Source organism: Labrus bergylta, chromosome 7 (genome assembly GCF_963930695.1).
Source record: "Labrus bergylta chromosome 7, fLabBer1.1, whole genome shotgun sequence".
NCBI classification, from domain to species: Eukaryota; Metazoa; Chordata; class Actinopteri; order Labriformes; family Labridae; genus Labrus; species Labrus bergylta.
This window is the reverse complement of record NC_089201.1, coordinates 1,416,658-1,437,607: the sequence shown is the minus strand read 5'-3', so window position 1 is coordinate 1,437,607 and position 20,950 is coordinate 1,416,658. Positions and strand designations below refer to the sequence as shown.

Genomic DNA, 20,950 nt, shown 5'->3' with positions numbered 1-20,950 from the left:
TAAACCATCTGTTGGAAGAATACGTCTAATGTTTCAGGTTTCATTAGTATGGCCAGTATTGAATTATTGCTTGATCATAACTTTAGTTAAGCTACAGAGTTGTGTTTTTTCAGGCCTGGGGTTAAATGGGGTTAAATTCCAATTAAAAAAGGAAATTGATAAATACATTTGTACTCTAAAGGAAGACAGTCTATAATTTAATCACTATTAATCAGTAATTGTTTTTTTTTCACTGTTAAAGTTGTACAGTATTTTGTTATTGAAATTATCTTATTTTAAGTGATGTAATTAGGGTTGGGTATCGTTTGTTTTTTTTCCCATACCATTGCTTAATCGATTCTTTTAAAATGGTACAAGTGCCTAAATGGTGTCTGAATTTATACTTTTACGATAAAACAATAACAAAAATCAAGATGATGGTTGACGACATTAAAAAGAACACTTTTTTGATTTAAAGGCAACTTAGAACTTCAAATTGAGCAACACATTTCCTCTTAAATTAAAAAACACTTAAAGTTCATAAAATACACCACATTTATTATGTGGTACAGTTGTCAGTACGTCATAGCTCCAAACTGAATGTGTGCTTCGAGAAAGTTGTTTCTGTCTCTCGTGTTAGTTGTGTTAAGTTGCTACTCCTGAAAACACACAATTGTCTGATATGACTTCATCAAAATAAAAGCATTCCATACACTTAACGTAGGAGGACTTTTATTGTGAAGAAACTTCCGGAAATACAATGCGTTTATCATCGATTTGACTGCGCTTTAGCGGTATTACACTTTGGGGGTGATTTTCAATAACACTGAGGGGAGTTAGAGCACTTTTAGCCGTCACTTTGAACACGAGTCACTGCAACAGCCCGTATATTTTAATCATCTTGGGCTTTGGACAAGCGAAACATCATCTTAAACATTTCTGAAGTCAGAGCGTGTCGTGTTTTGGACGGCAGCTACGAGGTCAGCTAACTTTGAGCTAACCCGCTGCCGGGAGCGTTAATGATGTTTTCTCACATCACGGTCCATGTGATAATGCTTCAGTTGCCTGTAATGCCCGTTCCTGATCCCTGTAGGGCAATAATGGACAGTTCACTGAGCAGTGAAGGCAGAAAAGGTCCAGCATGTCGACTCTGATAACTAGTGAGTGATACCGAAACAAAGCACCGAAGTCCGTTCGATTCGGCTCGGCAGGTACCAAACGTGTTGGTATTGGATATATAGATATATAGATAGATAGATGGATAGTTAGATACTTTATTGATCCCGAGGGAAATTTAAAGCATCTAGTAGCAGGTTACAAAGACGTACATGACTTAAAACATTTGTTACAAATTAACCACAAAACCAACGCCCCCCCTCCTATACATACATATTAACCTGAAAAAAGATTTAAAGAATACCCCTAGATGAATCAAACTTAAACTGTGCAATTAAAAAAGACTTATACAAGAAATGTACCCGTGCAGGGATAAAAATATATGTGTAATTTAAAGCAGGAACCTATAAACAGTTGAGGAAAAAATCTGTAATTAGACCTGAATAAAAAAAAAGTGTTGACCTTCTGAAGTTGTGTTGTTTATATATGTACAGCAATGTTTAAAAAGCAGATTTCGGTACACATCTCTAAACATGATAGGGATGCATGCACATTTTTATAGTGATAATATGATTTTCTTTTAATACTCTCAAGAGCTCTTTTTATAAATTTTATAAAGATGTCAGTATCTGTACTCCAGCTGTAATATTCTTGCCTGGGTTGCATGGCTCAAGTGTTCAGTCTCCATATGTTCTTTAAGAGCAAGTTGTAAATGTATGACAACCCGAAAATTACCATACGACTAAGATATTTAGAAGTTAGGCTGCTATATTTAGTTAGTTAAAATGTTGATCCAATGTGACAAATATTAAGAGACACTTTGTTTCTTTAGAAAGTATACCTGGTATAGATCATGCCTTTTAAACTGATCACTTAGGAAGTTTCTTAATAGTTTGTCATCATGAAAAGACAATCAGTTATCTCTGTAAATGGAAAATTTGAATTCAAACACCAATCATGTGCAGCATATAAGCTCTACAAGGACATGCTACACTTTAGTGGTGACCAAAAATAAACTATGAATCACGACCTCATCAGGAAAACCTAGACTTCAGTAAGTTTTGAGCAGAACTATGGTAAAGACTTTTTTTATGAAACCTAAGCTAAAACTGAAAGTTATCTGGAAATGTTTCTCTTACTAGTAGATACCAAATAATGTTTTACAAAAACTTTGTCAATGTATTGTAGAGGTAACAAACAAACAAATATATTGTAACACATGTTTTTCATTTATAACTGTTGTTTTCAATTTCAGTCCAGAACCCTGAACAAAAACAAAATTGATTACAAACATAATACAATTTCAATTAGGTATGAAACCCATAAAGGCAGTGAAAAACTTTGACACCAAATCAGAGTTTTTCTAGGTTTGTCTCCCTTTTTTGAGAGAAAAGCTGATCTTAGATTGTTAAGGAAAATTATTCTCTGAAAGGTAGTGCTCTCTGTTAAAAACTCAGCTCCAAAAGTCAGCACTAAAGCAGGGTGGTTGCGGTTCCTTAAAATGTCCTAAAATGTCTTCAATACAAATTTACTCATAAAAGGCCTTCAAAAGTAACTTGCCTATTTACAACTTAATGTTACTTAAAGTTACTTACAATGTGACATTACTGTCGCATATAGGCAAGTTTTTCTATGGCGAGGGCACTAATTGTAATTTCCAGCTGCTGCAGTGACTCGTAGATTAATACAACTAGACACTTTAATAAGTCTACCAGCCGAATAGAATTTTAGAATAGTCTGTTTAGTTACCTACCAACGTGTCTGAATAGAGCAGGGGTCTCCAACAGGTAGCTCGGGAGCTACTGGTAGCTCGCGGGCAGGTTTTCAGTAGCTCGCCTATAGGTTGACTGACTGTGTTAAAAATAGAAATAAAAATCTGATGACAGTAAATGCACCTCTTCCCACTATTCATATATTTGGCCCATAAAAACAAGTATGAAGTACTAATGTTTTCTTGGACATTGATGTGAAATTAAGATTATTGATAAGCATTAGCTTATTGCAATTTCACACGTCTACAAACAGTGGCTTAATTCAGCTGAGCTATGTAAATAAATGCAAGCGATTTGATGCAAGTAGCCCCTGGCCACTTTAATTTTTTGAAAGTAGCTCCCATATGAAAAAAGGTTGGAGACCCCTGGAATAGAGTGTACAAACTTGCCACCGACAAAACTTATCAGCATTTGTCTGGTGATATCACTTGCACTGACTAGACGCATAGATGCATGGCTAGGCTGTATCCAATGCGTTTCTTATGTAAATGGCTCAGGTTGCTTCACTTGTAAAGTAGTATTCATTATTTTTATCCTACCCAGTCTAATATTAAAGGCTTTATATGCGATTTTTTGATCCAGTAGATGTCGCCCTTGAGCACCAGCATGAAATCAAAACAAACAGCTGTTTGGCCACACCTCCTCCATGCTGTAGCCTCCCTCTCTACTCCAGCAACACACCTCTGAGTCCAACCCCCCTCAACTCGCGTTCACAAGGAGTCAATCTCCAGCAGTGGATAACATTTCCCTTGTAAAAGCTTTCTTACGGAAAAATGTCAAGTGACGAGGTAAGTAAGACGTTTTTAGTAATGTCATTGTTAAAGCATTATTTTTTATATCCTGAAGATATGCACCTGTGTTAGGAGCTATTTTTTGTATTCTACTCTGGTTTGGCGAAAGTCATTTGTAGCTTGCAGTTTGCACTGCTACTGCTAGTTAGCCATCTTTTACCATTAGAATAATTTCAGTGATTGTAAAATGCTAGAAACAGCAATGAGTAAGTGTTTTCACTTGAATCCCTCTGAATGTTTGCCATTTCTTTACAGTCGGATGTCAGTATGGCTGCTGAAGCAGGCTGCAGCGACTAGCTACCGTCGACGAGTGTCCGAGGCCATTTCTTCAGCCGCTTGGCATCATTCGCCCTTTTACTGTCTTGATGCAGGTGTTTTGCGGGTCCACAGGAACTTCAGGGAGGACATCACTCTACTTGGCAGGGCAAGGGAGCCAGCGCAAGACAACCGGGAGTACCGCTTTGCTGCATACAGAAGCTTTATATATTGGAAACCGGTCAGTAATTCCCAGCTGCTGTGTGTGGAGGATTACAAGTGGCCTGATCCCAATGCTCAGTATACTGGATATATTCCTGGCCACTAGCAAAACTTCTTTTACATGTGGCTACATGCACATTTGGGGCATCAAATGCCAACACCAACTTGTTTGAAGTGCTTTGTATTCCGTAAAAATTATTTAATGTTGCATTTTTTTTAATAAATCTAATTTTGTGATGTAAAAGGTTTGATCATTGCATATCCTCATCATGATCTGTGAAAACCACATACACATTTTCTAGTAGGAAGTAAAAGGTTTCCTCTTCTATGCATTAGCTAGTGAAAACACACGTAAGCCACAGTGTTCTTGCTTATAATTACATGACAGTGAGCTGTTAATATTACAAAGCAGAAGCATGTATGCATATTTTTGACATGTCTACACAGACAAGTATAGTCATTACAGCATGTGACTATCATACTGTAATTGAGTTCGATTTTTGGGGGGACAAAGATTAAAAACATTTGAAGCAGTCTTCAAAAAATAAAAGATCATCATTTACAGATACAGACTAAATAAGCCAACAAATTTACAGAAAAAAACAATTAAAAAGCTGTTGATAATTATTTATTTATTGAAATAATGCTCTGAACATTTAGACAAAAAATGCAAAATGTGTTCGTACATCTTGAAAAGAAAAAATAGACCACACTGATATTATTGAACTTAGCAGCCTGTGATAAAACAGCACCATTGGTGCAAAATGGATATTTCTTTGACAAAGTCCATAAAGTAAAAAAAAAAGTGCGTTTGAAGTGATTGGTTCGAGGGTCGTAGCAAAGGCACTTTTGTTTTGATGCGGGACGCTGTTCCCTTGTCAGGGGCATCCCTGCTCCTGAACAGAGCCTCCTCGACACAATCCTGGCCTGCAGGACCCTTTTCAAATCTGAAAGAAATAACAGCACACATGAATTCAATTATCCTTAGAAACAGTAAGTTTGATCTCCCCAGCCAAAACATTTGTTTTCATGCGTCTGTATTGTAGAGAATCTCAGTAGCTACATGTAAAGTATTTATCACATGATGACAGCAACAACAAAAGCATTGCGAAACTTAGCCTCGTGATTTCTGCATAATGAGTGCCAAGCTGATAGCATTATTTAGATTAGTGACCCACCGTAGTTTAACTGAGAGCATGCCAACAGACAGCCTGAGCTTGGACGTTACTATACAAGATTTCTAACTACTGTATCTGCTACATCATAGCTGGAGTAGGGAAATTCAAAAAACAAACGACCGTATATATTTTCGTAATAATACCCAACTGTTCATAACCGCTCATATGCAACTCGTTAGCTTTGCAACTACTTAGGCTTGGCCTATTCAGATGTTGCCTAACGCTTCGAAGCCAGTTCTGTTGTACTAAAAAGCAGCAAATGAGAATAACCACATTGATCAAACAAACAATCGATGGCGTTTAAATATCTAGAAAGAATGCTTGTTTTAGCTCGAGCCCGTGGCCGGCATTGTTGTGCTAGCAGGCTAATGTTAGCATATTGTAGTTAGGTCGTAGCTTTACATTGCACATTACACGGAAAGACCGTGCTTTTAAACACTTACGTACCATTTAAATAAGCAGAGCGTATGATATTATTTTTTTTCTCTAGTCAGTGACTAAAAAATAGAAACGTTTATGCCTGGAACACTAGGAATCTATCGGGGTACTTACGCATCCAGGAGAAGCAACGCCAGCTCAGAGTCGTGTTCGAGCCCCTTCGTTGAGCGTAGGGCTCTCCATCGTGGAAAAGCCAGCCTAATGTTGATTCGAGTTCTACTCCGGTCTTTGTCTGCTGCTGTTCTAACAAAAGACCGTTATTTTTTAGGTGGGGGACCAGCCAGTGGAAGGTCTTCCGTCGTACGCTTCACACTGGAGTCCGCCATTTGTAACACTTCTTCCCTCGGTGTAGGTGCGGTCTGCGGCTGCGCTTTTATACACAAGGGGCAGGCCTAAAGAAGGGGGCGGCCGGTTCGGCCAGATAAACATTGCTTCTATATCAACAAAGCCAGTGGGACTGGAGCTTCTCACTCATTGGAGACAGTCATGACTCAGAAAGTTATATACAACGGACATACTTGATTTCTGATACATTTAAGTGTGAAAAATAATATATATATATATATATATATGTATATATATATATAAGGCATATAAAGCCTTTAATCTGAAGTAAACTCATCTGTGAGATGAGATGTTGACTTTTGTATGGCTAATGTCTACATCTTTTTTAATTCCAAGGAGTGCGTTAAGGAAGTTTGCTGCCATTCAATCTATTTATTAACTTGCCTACTTACAACTTAACGTTACTCAAAGTTACTTTCAATGTGACATTACTGTCGCATATAGGCAAGTTTTTCTATGTAATTTCCAGCTGCTGCAGTGACTCGTAGATTCATACAACCAGACACTTTATTAAGTCTACCAGCCGAATAGAATTTTAGAATAGTCTGTTTATTTACCTACCAACGTGTCTGTATAGAGTGTACAAACTTGCCACCAACAAAACTTATAAGCATTTGTCTGGTGATATCACTAGACGCATAGATGCATGGCTAGGCTGGATCCAATGCTTTTCTTATGGCTCAGGTTGCTTCATTTGTAAAGTAGTACTCATTATTTTTATCCTACCCAGTCTAATATTAATCTGAAGTAGACTCATCTGTGAGATGAGATGTTGACTTTTGTATGGCTAATGTCTACATCTTTTTTAATTCCAAGAAGTGCGTTTAGCAGCTTGACCTGCAAAATATGATTTCAGTCTCCATGGATGGACCCAGTGTCAACTGGAAGTTTTTTGGACCAGATCCAACAGGAACACGCAGAGTTGTTTGGAGATCCCCGGCTGACTGTGGTGGGGAGTTGTGGCCTTCAAACACTCCACAATGCCTTCAAAAGTGGCTTCAATGTCTGGCAGCTTGAGAAAGTACTCAGGGCATACATTCTTCCATAATACCCCTGCTAGAAGAGAGGATTTCTGCAGACGTGTGTTTCCCACCATTCTGTGGCCATCGCTGGATAGAAAACCTACCTGTCGTCGAGAGGGCTATTGCAATTTGGCCAATGATCATAATCAAAGTGGATGCAGTGACGAGGAAAAAACTTCCAAACCCTAGAACATCATCCTGACACTTATGCAGGAGCACGGAATGACCCTGTCATAATGGCCAAGTTCCACTTCTTCATGGCTGTCTCCAGGACATTCACTACCTTTCTGAGTAAATGTCAGACAGATGAGCCTGTGATGCCCTTCATCAGTAAAGACCTGGCTGTAGTCATGAAGGTAATGAATAATAGTGCTGCACAATATAGTAGTAAAAAAAAAAAATATATATTTTATGATTGTGATATGATTCACAATTAGGGGGAATGAGCATTTCTGCATTTCACAATTTTCATTTTCAATAAGAATAATTTAATCATGTGACATTTATTGGGGTCTGAACCCAACAAACATGTTTTCTTACACCTGGAGAACATTATGTGTAGGCCTGGGCATCTCTGCAGCAATACAGTACTTCATTATACTTTTTATAAACTTTATTTTAGCTTCTGTGATTTGGATATCGTACTCATGCAATTTAGATAATATTTTGATTAATTGTTCAGCTCTAATGAATAACATGCCATGATTAGTGTGTATTTCCATTTGAATTCAATTACTCCCCACTATCAATGAAAGGTATAGCACTAAATCTAACACTTTTTTGTTTGTATTGTTGTTTATTTTGTACTGTATATGTACAGTTAAGTCAGTCATTAAGTCAGTCTTACACCCCCTCCACCCTTCCTGTTAGGAACTCCAGAGTAGCCCAAGAAGCAGTATAGGAGAGCTCAGTGTGCTGGAGTTTAGAAGGAACTGCATGGATGGTTTGACTAACATGGTCCAGAAAATGCCAGACAAGAGCCCACTCAAGTACCCAGTTGTGAGGCAGATGGCAAAACTTTCTGCAAAACAACCAGCTGTCAGGAGGTGTCTCTGCTGGTACTTACGTTTACAGAAGTTAGCACAATGTACACTGTCACAACTACCTGAAGCTTGTTCAGTCTCAACACATTAAAGCAGTGTTTGGTTTGTCTGATAAATTAATATTTTAGAAACAGTTGAGAGGGGCTTTTCTGTAAATAAGGAGGTGGAGGCTGATAACATGCAAGAGGACACAGTTGTTGCTCAGCAAATTATATGTGACTATTTCTCTGTCTGTGTGGGGACTCTCAAAGTACCTCTGACAAAGGAGCTCCTCATTATCGCCTACACCTGGACCAGGAAAAGAGAAAGAAGGCGAGCAATGCACAAAAAGAAAAGTCGCAGAGGACCACCACTTGAGCAGCTCAAAAGGAAGAAGACACTGAGTGAAGTAGCAGCCTGGAACTCAGGCATATGCCACAATGTCCAGTCAACTCTCTTCTGCATACCTTTTCCACCCCAGAATTCCTGTTTCCACAACCTTTCAAATGAAAATTGTGCATTCACATTGTTAAAATGTCTAAGGTAGGCCTATAATAGAAATACAAGGTTACTTGAGCCAGGACAGAAATCAAACTGCTATTGTGAGCTGGTCAATAACAACTCATAAGAAAGTAATGTAGTACACTGACTTCTTTCAGTCCACAAGCTGCTGGAATTGATTTTATTTTAATTTTTTTCTATGTTTTTGTCTTAACTGTATTATTCTGGTTACTTAATGTGATTAGCATTTTTTCACAGGACCTAATTTTAGACCGAGGCTCCATATATGGCAATACATGGTGAACAATCTGGAAAAGCACTTTCACCTTAGGTTTGCACATAACTGTCAATTTTCATTTCTGAGTTATTGTCCACTAATATGAAACTTTCTGAGAATATTGTAATATGATTTAGGACAACAATGATATTCATTTGTTTCCCTTTTCCATGAATAAACACATTTGCACAATGTTCCTTAACTGAACCATTTATTGTCATTTTACCTTACTGCCCATTTTGAACTGCCATCTATGCGTTAATTGAAAAGTATATTTTCACTTATGGTGTGTATTTCCATTGCAAATTTGATCTTAAATTTCATTCAAAGCAGTATTAAAAATGTATTAAAATGTCTTAAATTTAACTTTTTCACATCTGTAGACACCCTAGTGTGGTTTGTTGAACTATTAAAATTTTAATTGTAGTCTCCAGCACCACATATGGCTTCTAAGGAAGACGTTGTCTTGTATATAGTCACTTTTTCACTCATGCTCATTTTCAGTGGGAAAATTATGATTTACCTTTGCCTTCTCTGAATTATATATTTTTGTAAGTGGGGGCACACTTACTAATTTTCTAAACTCCATTCTTTAAATGTTTGAGATTTACACCCCCCAAGTGTTTTCACATTTTAGGACCTAAAAAGAGTTGAAGCCTTTAACCTTATGACCTTCTAATCACCCATTCCAATTGAGAATTATATTGTTTCACAAATGATTGACATTTTCACTTTTGCTCTCTTTGAGCACACAATAGGATAAAACAATATAACAAAAAGCAATGAAAGATCAGAGAATATTTTATTATGGTACATTTCACATCATATTATATGATTAGAAACAGCCCATCCGCTGGAGTACTTTACTCAGCCTCTTTTGCCTGTCAAAACAAAATAAAAAGCAATCAATATTTACAGTATAATCCTTCATTCATTTATATCATATTTTTCTAAGCTTACATTATAAAAATGTAACATACCTTGCCAGAGTCACGGCTCTTAGCTCTCAGCTTGTTAACCTGGGTCTCTGCAATGTCAGCACGTTCCTCAGCTTCCTCCAGCTCATGCTGGATCTTCCTGCACTTAGACAGATGAGCATTGGCCTGCTCCTCCTAAAAGAAAAGTAAAGATTGACATTTTAAAATATAATAAATGCAAAGATTTACTTAGTGGAAAATAAAACTGTTCAAGACTCAAGTTTGAAAATGTATAAGTTCTTCTTACCGCTTCCTCAGACTGCCTCTTGTAGGCCTTCACCTTGAGCTGCAACTTGTCAACCAGATCCTGCAGCCTGGTAACATTTTTCTTGTCCTCTTCAGTCTATGATAGAAGATACATTTTCATAAAAAAAAAAAAATCATTATGAATATGCAATGTTTTTAATATGCCAAGTGTTATTTAGAATGACTGTACCTGGTAGGTCAGTTCCTTCACCCTCCTCTCATATTTGCGAACGCCCTTAACAGCATCAGCTCCACGTCTCTGCTCAGCCTCAACCTCTGACTCCAGCTCACGAACCTTCAGAAAAAAGCAAACATTAAATTTAAATATAGATTTTTCAAAGTCTTGACCCTGTTGTAAGAATTATTAACAGGATATTTTCACCCTCGACTCAAGTTTTTGGAGCTGCTTCTTGCCACCCTTCATGGCCAGATTCTCAGCCTCGTCCAAGCGGTGCTGCAGATCCTTGACAGCAACCTCAAGGTTCTTCTTCATCCTCTCCAGGTGAGCACTGGTATCCTGCTCCTTCTTCAGCTCCTCAGCCATCATAGCAGCCTATTGGAGACAGCATTTAATGTTGCTAAGAATTACTTTATTAAGACACATTAAGCAGGAGTAAAAAAGCATTTCTTTTAAAACCTACATCAGTGATGGCCTTCTTGGCCTTCTCCTCTGCATTCCTTGCTTCCTGAACTGTGTCATCGACTTCACTCTGGACCTGGACCAGCTCAGACTCAAGCTTCTTCTTGGTGTTCATAAGGCTTGTATTCTAAAAGAATAGGGAATAGTTTAATTTGGTAAAAAGACTGATTTGTAAAGTTGTGGAAAAAATTAATCAGTACATATATTAATCCAAAATCACCTGAGAGTGCAGAAGTCCAACGCGCTCACTTGCGTCCACCAGCTCCTGCTCAGCAGTTTTGCGGCTTCTCTCAGTCTGTTCCAGAGCAGCTCTAAGTTCCTCAATTTCAGCAACCATGAGACCGTTCCTGCGATCTACCATAGCAGCCTGTTCCTTGAGGTCATCCTGAGCTCTGACAGCGTCATCAAGGTGCAGTTGTGCATCCTAGTGAAAAATTGAAAATATTCCTTTGAATACCAGAGTTTATGTGAACTGACAATCTTTGCACAAAATCTATGGGCTACAATACCTTCAACTGGGCCTGAACATTCCTCAGCTGCTTCTGGGACTCAGCAGCCTGGCGATTGGCGTGGCTCAGCTGAATCTCCATCTCATTCAGGTCTCCCTCCATCTTCTTCTTGATTCTCAGGGCATCATTCCTGCTCCTGACCTCAGAGTCCAGAGTGGTCTGCATGGAGTCAATCACCCTCTGGCTATTCCTCTTGATCTGCTCCATCTCCTCGTCCTTCTCAGCCAGCTTCCTGTCTACCTCACCTTTAATCTGGTTGAGCTCAAGCTGGACACGCAGGATTTTGGACTCTTCATGTTCCAAAGTTCCCTAATGAAAGTAAATAATTCATATATAAATCTTCATTCTTTAAAATACATTTGTCCATGATTTAAATTGTCTTTCAGAAGAATTTCCCTGAACAATTGTACCTCAGCCTCTTCAAGAGCTGTCTGGATCTCAGACTTCTCAGTCTCCACCTGCTTCTTGGACTTCTCCAGCTCATGGATGCTCTTGCCAGTCTCACCAATCTGTTCAGTGAGATCTGAGATCTCCTCTGCAGAGAGATTCATGTGTTTTGTATTGTTAAGCCTTAAATGTTTAGTAAGTATTAAATATGTTAGAAATAAAAACTGTAATACAATGCTTCTGTAGTATGTAGTAAGAACTCACGTTGCAGGTTCTTGTTTTCACGCTTCATGGTCTCCAGCTGATCCAGAGCTTCCTCATATGAGTTCTTCATCTTGAACAGCTCAGTGCTGAGAGAACGAGCCTCCTTCTGAGCTCCCTCAAGCTCTGCCTGACCCTCCTCATACTTCTGTTTCCACTCTGCCAACACCTAAAAAGCCATTTGTAGTTGTTTATCAGTACAATGGTGAATCAAATGAGTGTGTCTTTGATTACAGAGTACAGTTGACAGTTACCTTGTCAAAGTTTCTCTGCTTCTTGTCCAAGTTGGCAGCCAGGCCATTAGCTCTCTCCACATCAATCATGAGGTCCTCCACCTCACTCTGGAGCCTCTGTTTGGTCTTCTCCAGAGAAGCACACTTGGAATTGACAGCCTCAATCTGCTCCTCAGCCTCCTGGAGGCGCTGGGCAAGCTTTTTCCTGTTTGAAAAGGGTGTGATTGGTCTCAGTAAAAACTTTAACAATCCATGTTGGCACTGATCAGTTTGTCTCCCGTATTGCGTTACTTGTATACATTTGATTGTTCTTATTTTGTGTTTTGTTGAATGGTTAACTTTTAAACTGTACGTACTTGGATTCCTCAAGCTCCTCAGTGCGCTGGATGGCATCAGTTTCATACTTGGTTCTCCACTGAGCCACTTCACTATTGGCCTTGGACATTCCACGCTGCAGCTCAGCCTTTGCCTCCTGCTCCTCCTCAAACTGCTCCCTCAGCAGGTCACAGTCATGGCGGGCTGATTGCATTCCATGGGCAAGGGCATTCTTGGCCTGATGTAGGAAATTGCCGTCAGTGTGAAAATGTAATAAATCACACATACAAAGTTCTCAGTAAGAACTGGAAGTTTTCTTACCTTAACCTCCTCTTCAATCTGTCTCTTCAGCTCTTCAATCTGCTGAGTGAAGGCCTGTTTGCCTCTGGTCAGCTGGGAGACGAGAGCTTCTTTCTCTTCAATTTGACGACTGAACTCACCTTGAGAGAAACATATCATGAAAAATTTGTTTGTGTTACATTGTGAAATAATCAACCTCAGATCTTTCATTGATAACTTTAACATACCATTTTCTGTCAGGAGACGTGCTTTCTGTGCACTCATGTCATTGTTTTGGCGGACATTTTCATCATTCTTGGTCTTTAGTTCACTGTATTGGTCCTCAAGAGTACGGCACATCTTTTCAAGATTTCCCTGATGATGAGAAACAGAGATCATGTCAGTAATCATTTGTTTTCCAAAATGTAAATGACCTTGTTTACTGAACTCTCTTGGTTATTAAAGTAGCATGAAATGCATTGTGTACCTTTGCTTTAGCAACAGCCTCCATGTTGCTGGAGAGGTCATCAATCTCCATCTTGTATTCACTCTTTTCCTTCTCAAGCTTCTGCTTGACACGCTGGAGGTTGTCAATCTGCTCTCCCAGCTCAGCAACGCTGTCAGCCTGCTTCTTGCGAAGAGCAGCAGCAGTGGCTTCATGCTGCAGAGTGGATTCCTCAAGATCACGGCGGAGCTTCTGGAACTCTGCTTCACGTTTCTTGTTCATCTCAATCTGGGCAGCAGTGGCTCCACCGGCCTCCTCCAGCCTCTCACTGATCTCCTCAAGTTCCCTGGAGAGGTCAGCTCTCTGCTTCTCAACCTTGGCACGAGCTGCACGCTCAGCCTCAATCTCCTCCTCCAGTTCTTCAATACGGGCCTGTAGAATGTAGATATGATGTGTTTCAGTGAACTTTCACTTGACAAACAATATGTATTCTGTTTAATTTAACTCAATATTTCACCTGAAGCTCCTTGATCTTCTTCTGAAGCTGAGCACCCATTGACTGCTCATCCTCAATCTTGCTAAGGAGCTGGCTGACTTCAAAGTCCTTCCTGTGAGAATCATGGATACATTTCTTAGTAAGAGTTCATGCTGTTACAGTAACGTTTGTGTATGCTTTTGTTAAAATAAACAAAAGTTACTTTTTAATTTTCTCATCAGACTGCTGCTTGTCATTCTCAAGATCCATTATGGATTCCTGGGCCAGTTTCAGATCACCCTCAAGCTTCCTCTTGGCTCTCTCAAGGTCCATACGCAGCTTCTTCTCTTGCTCCAGAGAACCCTCAAGCTAGACAATAGTATACGACTTAATGATCAGGATTCAACACCAATGTTATTTGCCAATTTTAAGGACTTGTGAACTTACATCATCCACTTGCTGCTCAAGCTTGGTCTTGGCCTTGGTCAGAGTGTTGACCTTGTCTTCCTCAGCCTGCAGATCATCAAGAGTCTGTTGGTGAGATTCCTGAAGGGCTTTCTTTTCCTTGGTCAGCTTGGCAATGCTCTCATCCTGAGAGGCCATCTCCTCAGTCAGGTTCTTCACCTAAATTTACAAGAAATGCGTTGTTATTGAGGGTAATTTTTAGATTAAACTTGATGTACGAGATTGTTAAATCAAAACCTTGTTCTCAGTGGCATGTTTCTCCTTCTCCACTTTGGCCAGGGTAAGCTCCAGATCATCAATATCCTTCTTGAGCTCAGAGCATTCATCCTCCAGTTTTCTCTTTTTGGCAGTGAGCTCAGCATTGATTTCCTCTTCATCCTCCAGCCTCTCAGTGATCTCTTTGCATTTGGCCTCCATCTGAATTTTGCTCTTGATAAGACCCTCACATCTCTCCTCAGCATCTGACAGATTCTCTGATTCCTAGTTTTTTTGTTTGAAAAAGGATGTTAACAAATCTACATACATTATGAAACGGCATATCAGTCCGTCAATGTGTACTTACAGATGCGACTTGCAGCTGCAGATCATTCTTCTCCTGCAGAAGGGACACAAACTTCTCCTCCAGCTCCTTTTTCTTGGCCAGGGCAGTGGCCAAATCTGTCTTCATCTTGTCATAGTTCTCCTTCATCTGCTGCAGCTCTTTCTCAGTTTCAGCGCTCTTGAGCATAGGCTTGATCTTGTAGTACACTTTCATCCATGGCCAGTGTTTGACATTCATGAATGAGCGGATGTTGTACTGGATGGAATAAATGGCTTCCCTGCAGAGAAGAAGAAGATGTAACTGACAATTTTCTTGTGTGATTTAAAAAAAGAGTCTCATTCAAAACTAGCTTTTTTTTAACATGCCTCCTTTCTGTCATCTTCACAAACTCCTTTCTCATGACGTAACCACGGCAGAGAGCCTGAGTCATGGTGACCAGAGATGCCAGTTTTTCATCTCTCATCTCCTCAAGAGTACCCAGAAGACCAGCCTTGAAGAACACCTAAACAATCATACAAAAATGAAAATTAATGTTGTAGAAACTCATATACAGTGAAGACATCTTTAAGTTCTGTAACACACCCACACAATGGGTGAAACATCATATCCCTTATCGTAGAACACCTTAGAAAAAAAGTAGTATCTTACCTTGGTGTGTCCAAATTTATACTCGTCATGAGGAACATCAATTGATCCAAGCAGCTTCTCTGAAGCCTTCTTGTTATCAATGAACTGGCCCTCAGGGATGACACTGGCATTCAGCACCTTGTATCTTTTATGAGAGAGTTCATTGTCAGTGTGAGTGTTGCCTTTGAATCTTCTTTATCAGAAATATACAATATGTATAGATACCTCTGCTTGAAGTCAGCATAGAGGATTCTGCTGGGGAAACCTTTCCTGCAGATTCTGATACCCTCCAGTACACCGTTACACCTGAGCTGGTGGATGACCAGGAAGTTCTCCATCAGACCTGTAAAAAGACATTCATTGTAGTTAACATATAAAAAAAAAAACATATAACCATTCCTCAATGACTCTCTTCAATTGATCTTTTTTATGTACCTGGAGTCTTTGACTCATTGGGAATCAGGCAACGCACAAAGTGAGGATGAGTGCTCCTCAAGTTAGTCATCAGCTTGCCCAAGTTCTCCTGTAGATTTAAAGGGATGTCATTCAATATATATCAGTTTGGAGTATGAGTGAAAGGCGATTTTCTAGCAAAGTCTTCCACGTAAAACCTTACCCTAAACTGTGACGACACAGTCTGCATAGAACCACCCTTCTTCTTGCCTCCCTTCTTGCCAACCTCTGTTGATATGTTTAAGTAGAGACGTTTTGTTAGAACTCAAAATACAATTCACATAAACCAATACTACAGTTCTTTGAATAATGTACATTTTGTAGAACATAAAAATGCATTTTATACTGTATATAAATGTTTGGCTTTCTCACCTTCAACAACAGGAGGATACAGAGCAACCAGCAGTTTAACTGAGGACTTTTGGTACAGCTGAATAACGGAGTCATTCAGTGGATCCTTGTTCTTGTCCAGCCAGCCAGCGATGTTGTAGTCCACTGTACCAGCATAGTGCACCAGGGAGAAGTGGGCCTCAGCCTTGCCCTTTGCGGGCTTGGGCTTCTCAAATGCTTTGTTTTTGCCGAGATGCTGGTCATACAGCTTGTTCTTGAAAGATGTGTCTGTTGCCTTGGGGAACATGCACTCCTCTTCAAGGATGGAGAAGATACCCATGGGCTTTAGAAGAGGGAAAGACATATGTTATAATCTTTACATTTTCATACATTTCATACATATGTACATTGAATATAACTAAGAGCAATTTCATGGAATCTTTACCTTCTCAATCAGCTCAATACAGGCAGCCAAGTCCATGCCAAAGTCAATGAACTCCCAGATAATACCCTCCTTCTTGTACTCCTCCTGCTCCAGGACAAACATGTGGTGGTTGAAAAACTGTTGCAGTTTCTCATTGGTGAAGTTGATGCAGAGCTGCTCCAAAGTGTTGAACTGTAAGGAGACATAAAACCAGCATGAGTTTTTGCAGACAAAAATAATGTTTCTATCAAGAAAAGTCAGTCAGGTACTGAACTGTTGGAAATTAAGCTTACATCAAAGATTTCAAAGCCAGCAATATCCAGCACTCCAATGTAGAACTGCCTTGGCTGTTTGGTGTCCAACATCTGGTTGATACGGACGACCATCCACAAGAACATCTTCTCATAGATAGACTTGGCCAGGGCAGTTACTGAGTTCATTACCTAAATAACAACACAAATACAGTTTGATTAAAGTCAGTAAGGTATAAAGTAAACTTCTTCTCATAATATATCCACTTTGAAGATGGTTTTCACGTAGTGCTAAATCCAACTCCTAAAAAGTAGCTTTAAATAGAACGCTACCATTCTATTGTCATATTAGAGTCGTTACTATCCTACTGAAGTGCAATTTTTTACATTTCTTTACGTTTTATGTTTACCTGAGGTACAGTCTGTCCCTTGGTCACATACTCATTTCCGACCTTCACTCTTGGATAGCACAGAGCCTTCAGCATGTCAGCAGAGTTCAGACCCAGCAAGTAAGCAACCTTGTCAGCATCTGACAAAAGTGAAGTGATTCACAGTTAAATATTCTATGTAATACTTTTTTGTTCCTGAACTATAATAAATAAATACATTTATAAATATTGAGATCTCACCTTCTGTGCCGTCAGGCTCAGCCTGTTCCTCACGCTGCTTCTGCTTGAACTTCATGTTACCATGGTGGAGCACAGCACCAGTCATCTTGTAGATGCTGATTTTCTCTTCACCACTGAAGCCCAGGATATCAATAGCGTTCTATATTGAAAGAGGTGTCCAAACCAGATGTTGCCAATTTACAAAGTGTAGATAGATTACTTTTAATGTTGCAATTATTCACAAAACATATGTAAATATTTTATAGTAAATTTCACTCACATCAGTGGCTTCCAGCTCAACTTTGTCATCAATGCTGGCAACAGTGATCTGACCCATGCTGCACATGGGGAAGTCGTAGGGGTTGGTTGTGATGAGTGTCATTTCTGGAAATCAAAAAGGTGAGAAGTTCAATGCATTGTCATGTATAAAATGTATAAAGCAGTTTAACATTGAGGAACAATTCAATGTGTTTACCAATAATCTCAGGTTTGTGGTTGGTCATCATCTGGTAGAAGATATGGTAGCCTCTCTCATCAGGAAGCTGGAATGTCACTCTAGACTTCTCCAGCAGATCTATGAATAATGTTCATAAGTCACACTGTCCAATTCTTCATTCTAGTTATTTGTCTATTCTAATAGTATTGTTACTTACATGTCTCAATATCAGCACTAGCCAGTTTGCCAGTTGTGCCGAAATGGATTCTGATGAATTTACCCTATTTAGAACAAAGGACATTTTTTTGATCATCAATGAACATGGACAATGTGTAGCAAGACATCTGATTTGCAGAAATCCCTCCATACTTACGAAACGAGATGAGTTGTCATTCCTCACAGTTTTGGCGTTACCATAGGCCTCCAGCAGAGGATTAGCTGCAATAATCTGATCCTCAAGGGAACCCTGTAATGAAGGTTTAAAGTTGATTTTTTGTTTTTTTCCAATGTAAAAATATTGCATACATGAAGAATGCTCAATAGTTAAAATAGTAATTTATCCCACCTTTGATGCGTCCCTCTTTGGGCCACCAACTGAGATGGTTGCAAAGTACTGGATGACACGCTTTGTGTTCACAGTCTTTCCAGCACCAGATTCTCCACTAGGTATAGAAAAGACATTTAAGAACTTGTTTGATATATTTTTTGAAGTATATAAGCAATATGTTAAACACATTTTAAACTTACGTGATCAAGACGGACTGGTTCTCCCTATCTGTTGATATAGACATTCAAAAATAAAACAGTTAACTCTGTTTTCTTGCATCAGAAACATCATATACTGATAAATGATCTGTATCATTATGACTTACCAGTAGCCATGAACTGAAAAGCGTTGTCAGAGACGGAGAAGATGTGGGGTGGAGCCTCCATACGCTTCTTGCCTCTGTAGGCATTTACAACCTCTTGGTCATACACTGGGAGCCATTTGTAGGGGTTCACAGTGGCACAGAACAACCCAGAGTAGGTCTGAAAGCACAGAGATTCAACAGTTACCTCAATGTTTCAAACAAGTAAATCCATGTTAAACAACATCTTGGCCCATTTTCTTACGTAGATCATCCATGCTGCATAACGCTCTTTGAGGTTATAAAGCACAGAGGCTTCATTGAGATGGGTCATCATGGCCATGTCCTCAATTTTGTCGTACTTGGGAGGGTTCATTGGAGTGACGTCATCTTCTTTAACTGTTTTCTCCTGCAACAGGACACTTGTTACAATGAGCAATCATCATATTGAACAATTTGACTCTGATTTAAAGATACTAACCTCCTGAGTGTCCAGGACTTTGACGGTGACTTTGCCACCATCCTTCTTGACGATCATTCCCTTCACATACAGCTCCTTCACATCAGTCACATAGCAGGCAGCCTTTGCATCAAAAGGTTTGCTTTGAGCCTCGATTCTCTCCTTTTCAGGCTTACGGAGGTAAATGGCAGCCTTGCCATAAACGGCCATCTCTGCGTCCGTACTCATGGTGGCAGCTTGTATCTATTATAATAAATGAAATTACATCTTAGACTGAGTTTTAAGTTCATGTTAGTAAACAATAATTGAACTTTAAATATTCTTGAGAATTAAACATCCACATTGAAACCACGTTTCTATATTAAGTTGTTCTGTGTAATTTCAGAATAAGTGGATTTATAGAATACATTCTAGGATACAGTTTAATTTTACAACACAGTCATTGCATAACTAACTGCTGTCATTATATGCATCACTAACGTGTTTCACACATATATGAAATTTTCAACGATTACTTACCTGACTCCCTTCTCTGTCAGTAGGTAGTATTCACCAATCCTGTTCAAAACAGTTTAACATATGTTAGAGGAGATGAAAAATCACAGCATCACAGAATCAATTTCTGAAGCATTGCAGAACATAGATGTACCACAAGCAGGAACTCCAAGGTCTTCTGTGAACTTCCCGTTCCTGAACAACTGTTTATATTGAGTGGGGCAGTGCTGACACCTCCAAAGTTATATGTGGTTTGGTATGTATTAAATGATGTGGTGGAGATCATATCAAGCATCTGTTGGAAGTAAATGTCTAATGTTTCATGTTTCATTAGTGTGGCCAGCACTGAATTATTGCTTGATCATAACTTTATTTTAGATCAACTACGGGCTCTCCAGCCTCTTGTATGCTCAGAGAGTATGCTATAAAGTCAATAAATCTTTTCAGAAATAGGCCTGTGTTTTTATCCTCTGGTTGAATTCCAATTAAAAAAGGAAATTGATAACTACATTTGTACTTTAAAGGAAGACAGTCTATAATTTAATTACTATTAATCTGTAATTATTTTTTTCATTGTTAAAGTTGTGCAGTATTTTGTTATTGAAATTATCTTTTTTTTAAGTATGTAATTAGGGTTAGGTTAATCAAGAAGATGGTTGACGACATGATTTAATGGGCAACTTAGAACTTCAAATTGAGCAACACATTTCCTCTTAATGTCATGATTTGGTCTTATTTAGTTTTGCATTTCAGTGTTTAGTGTTTCTTTATGTTCTAGTGTGTTTTGTTTCACTCTTGAGTTCTGTGTGTCTTTAGTGTTTCATGATTTAGTTTTGTAGTTGTCCTCAGTGTTTTTTGTATTGTATTCCTGCCTCTGTGTGTTTCCCTCCATGTGTTTCCCTCACCTGTGTCTGATTACCCTATTTCTATTTAGTCTCTGTATTTCTTCCCCTCTGTGTCAGTTAATTGTGGTATGTGGTTTGTCAGGAGTGGGCAGGGCCTCCCATAGAGACAGGGGAGTGGGCAGATGTTTAGTCGTCAGTTTACTAGTGTCTCTTGTGGCTCCTTGTTTTTTTGTGTTTTGGACTTTTGATCTTTGTTTTAAATAAACCGTTTTTTTATAGATCTGCATCTGGGTCCTCCTCTTAGTTTTTCTCAAACCTTGACAGAATGAACTGACCAAATTATGGACCCAGCGGATTTTTTTTGTTATAACAAGCCTTCTCCCTTGGAGGGGACTCGTCTTGCCTTTTGCCTCTGGCAGTCGAGGAAGGAGGAGACGCAGTCAGGGTCTTCGATGCCAGGCCTCAACCCAGCTCAGGTCTCA

At 39.2% G+C, this 20,950-nt stretch overlaps 1 protein-coding gene and 2 long non-coding RNA genes across 5 annotated transcripts; 1 reads left to right on the top strand and 2 right to left on the bottom strand.

Annotated features, from left to right (window-relative positions):
* The first annotated feature begins 103 nt into the window (after positions 1 to 103).
* LOC114920557 (uncharacterized) lies at positions 104 to 4,379 on the top strand. 3 transcript variants are annotated; one of them, XR_010666616.1, is made up of 3 exons: positions 104 to 1,139; positions 3,453 to 3,655; positions 3,914 to 4,379. It is a non-coding gene; the product is annotated as an uncharacterized lncRNA (long non-coding RNA). The 3 variants fall into 3 exon arrangements; XR_010666617.1 differs by having other exon boundaries at positions 3,450 to 3,655; XR_003808875.2 differs by having other exon boundaries at positions 104 to 3,655.
* A 368-nt stretch (positions 4,380 to 4,747) lies between these two features.
* Positions 4,748 to 7,777, bottom strand: LOC136179642 (uncharacterized). Its single transcript, XR_010666615.1, has 2 exons — positions 5,866 to 7,777; positions 4,748 to 5,082 (listed from the first exon to the last, which is right to left on the bottom strand). It is a non-coding gene; the product is annotated as an uncharacterized lncRNA (long non-coding RNA).
* A 1,924-nt stretch (positions 7,778 to 9,701) lies between these two features.
* LOC109988872 (myosin heavy chain, fast skeletal muscle-like) lies at positions 9,702 to 19,683 on the bottom strand. The gene is made up of 40 exons (XM_065956476.1): positions 19,648 to 19,683; positions 19,150 to 19,371; positions 18,934 to 19,077; positions 18,693 to 18,849; positions 18,568 to 18,595; positions 18,386 to 18,482; positions 18,194 to 18,286; positions 18,038 to 18,101; positions 17,860 to 17,958; positions 17,665 to 17,768; positions 17,406 to 17,544; positions 17,187 to 17,305; positions 16,819 to 16,968; positions 16,547 to 16,717; positions 16,144 to 16,444; positions 15,935 to 15,999; positions 15,754 to 15,841; positions 15,544 to 15,661; positions 15,340 to 15,463; positions 15,057 to 15,193; positions 14,713 to 14,968; positions 14,388 to 14,630; positions 14,133 to 14,309; positions 13,909 to 14,054; positions 13,728 to 13,818; positions 13,253 to 13,642; positions 13,014 to 13,140; positions 12,808 to 12,926; positions 12,528 to 12,724; positions 12,193 to 12,376; positions 11,942 to 12,107; positions 11,701 to 11,825; positions 11,291 to 11,599; positions 11,002 to 11,205; positions 10,783 to 10,908; positions 10,524 to 10,694; positions 10,332 to 10,436; positions 10,143 to 10,238; positions 9,899 to 10,030; positions 9,702 to 9,799 (listed from the first exon to the last, which is right to left on the bottom strand). Exons 2-40 carry the CDS (start codon positions 19,354 to 19,356, stop codon positions 9,782 to 9,784), a joined length of 5,787 nt encoding a protein of 1,928 aa, XP_065812548.1. The 5' UTR covers positions 19,357 to 19,371; positions 19,648 to 19,683; the 3' UTR covers positions 9,702 to 9,781.
* Positions 19,684 to 20,950: the final 1,267 nt, after the last annotated feature.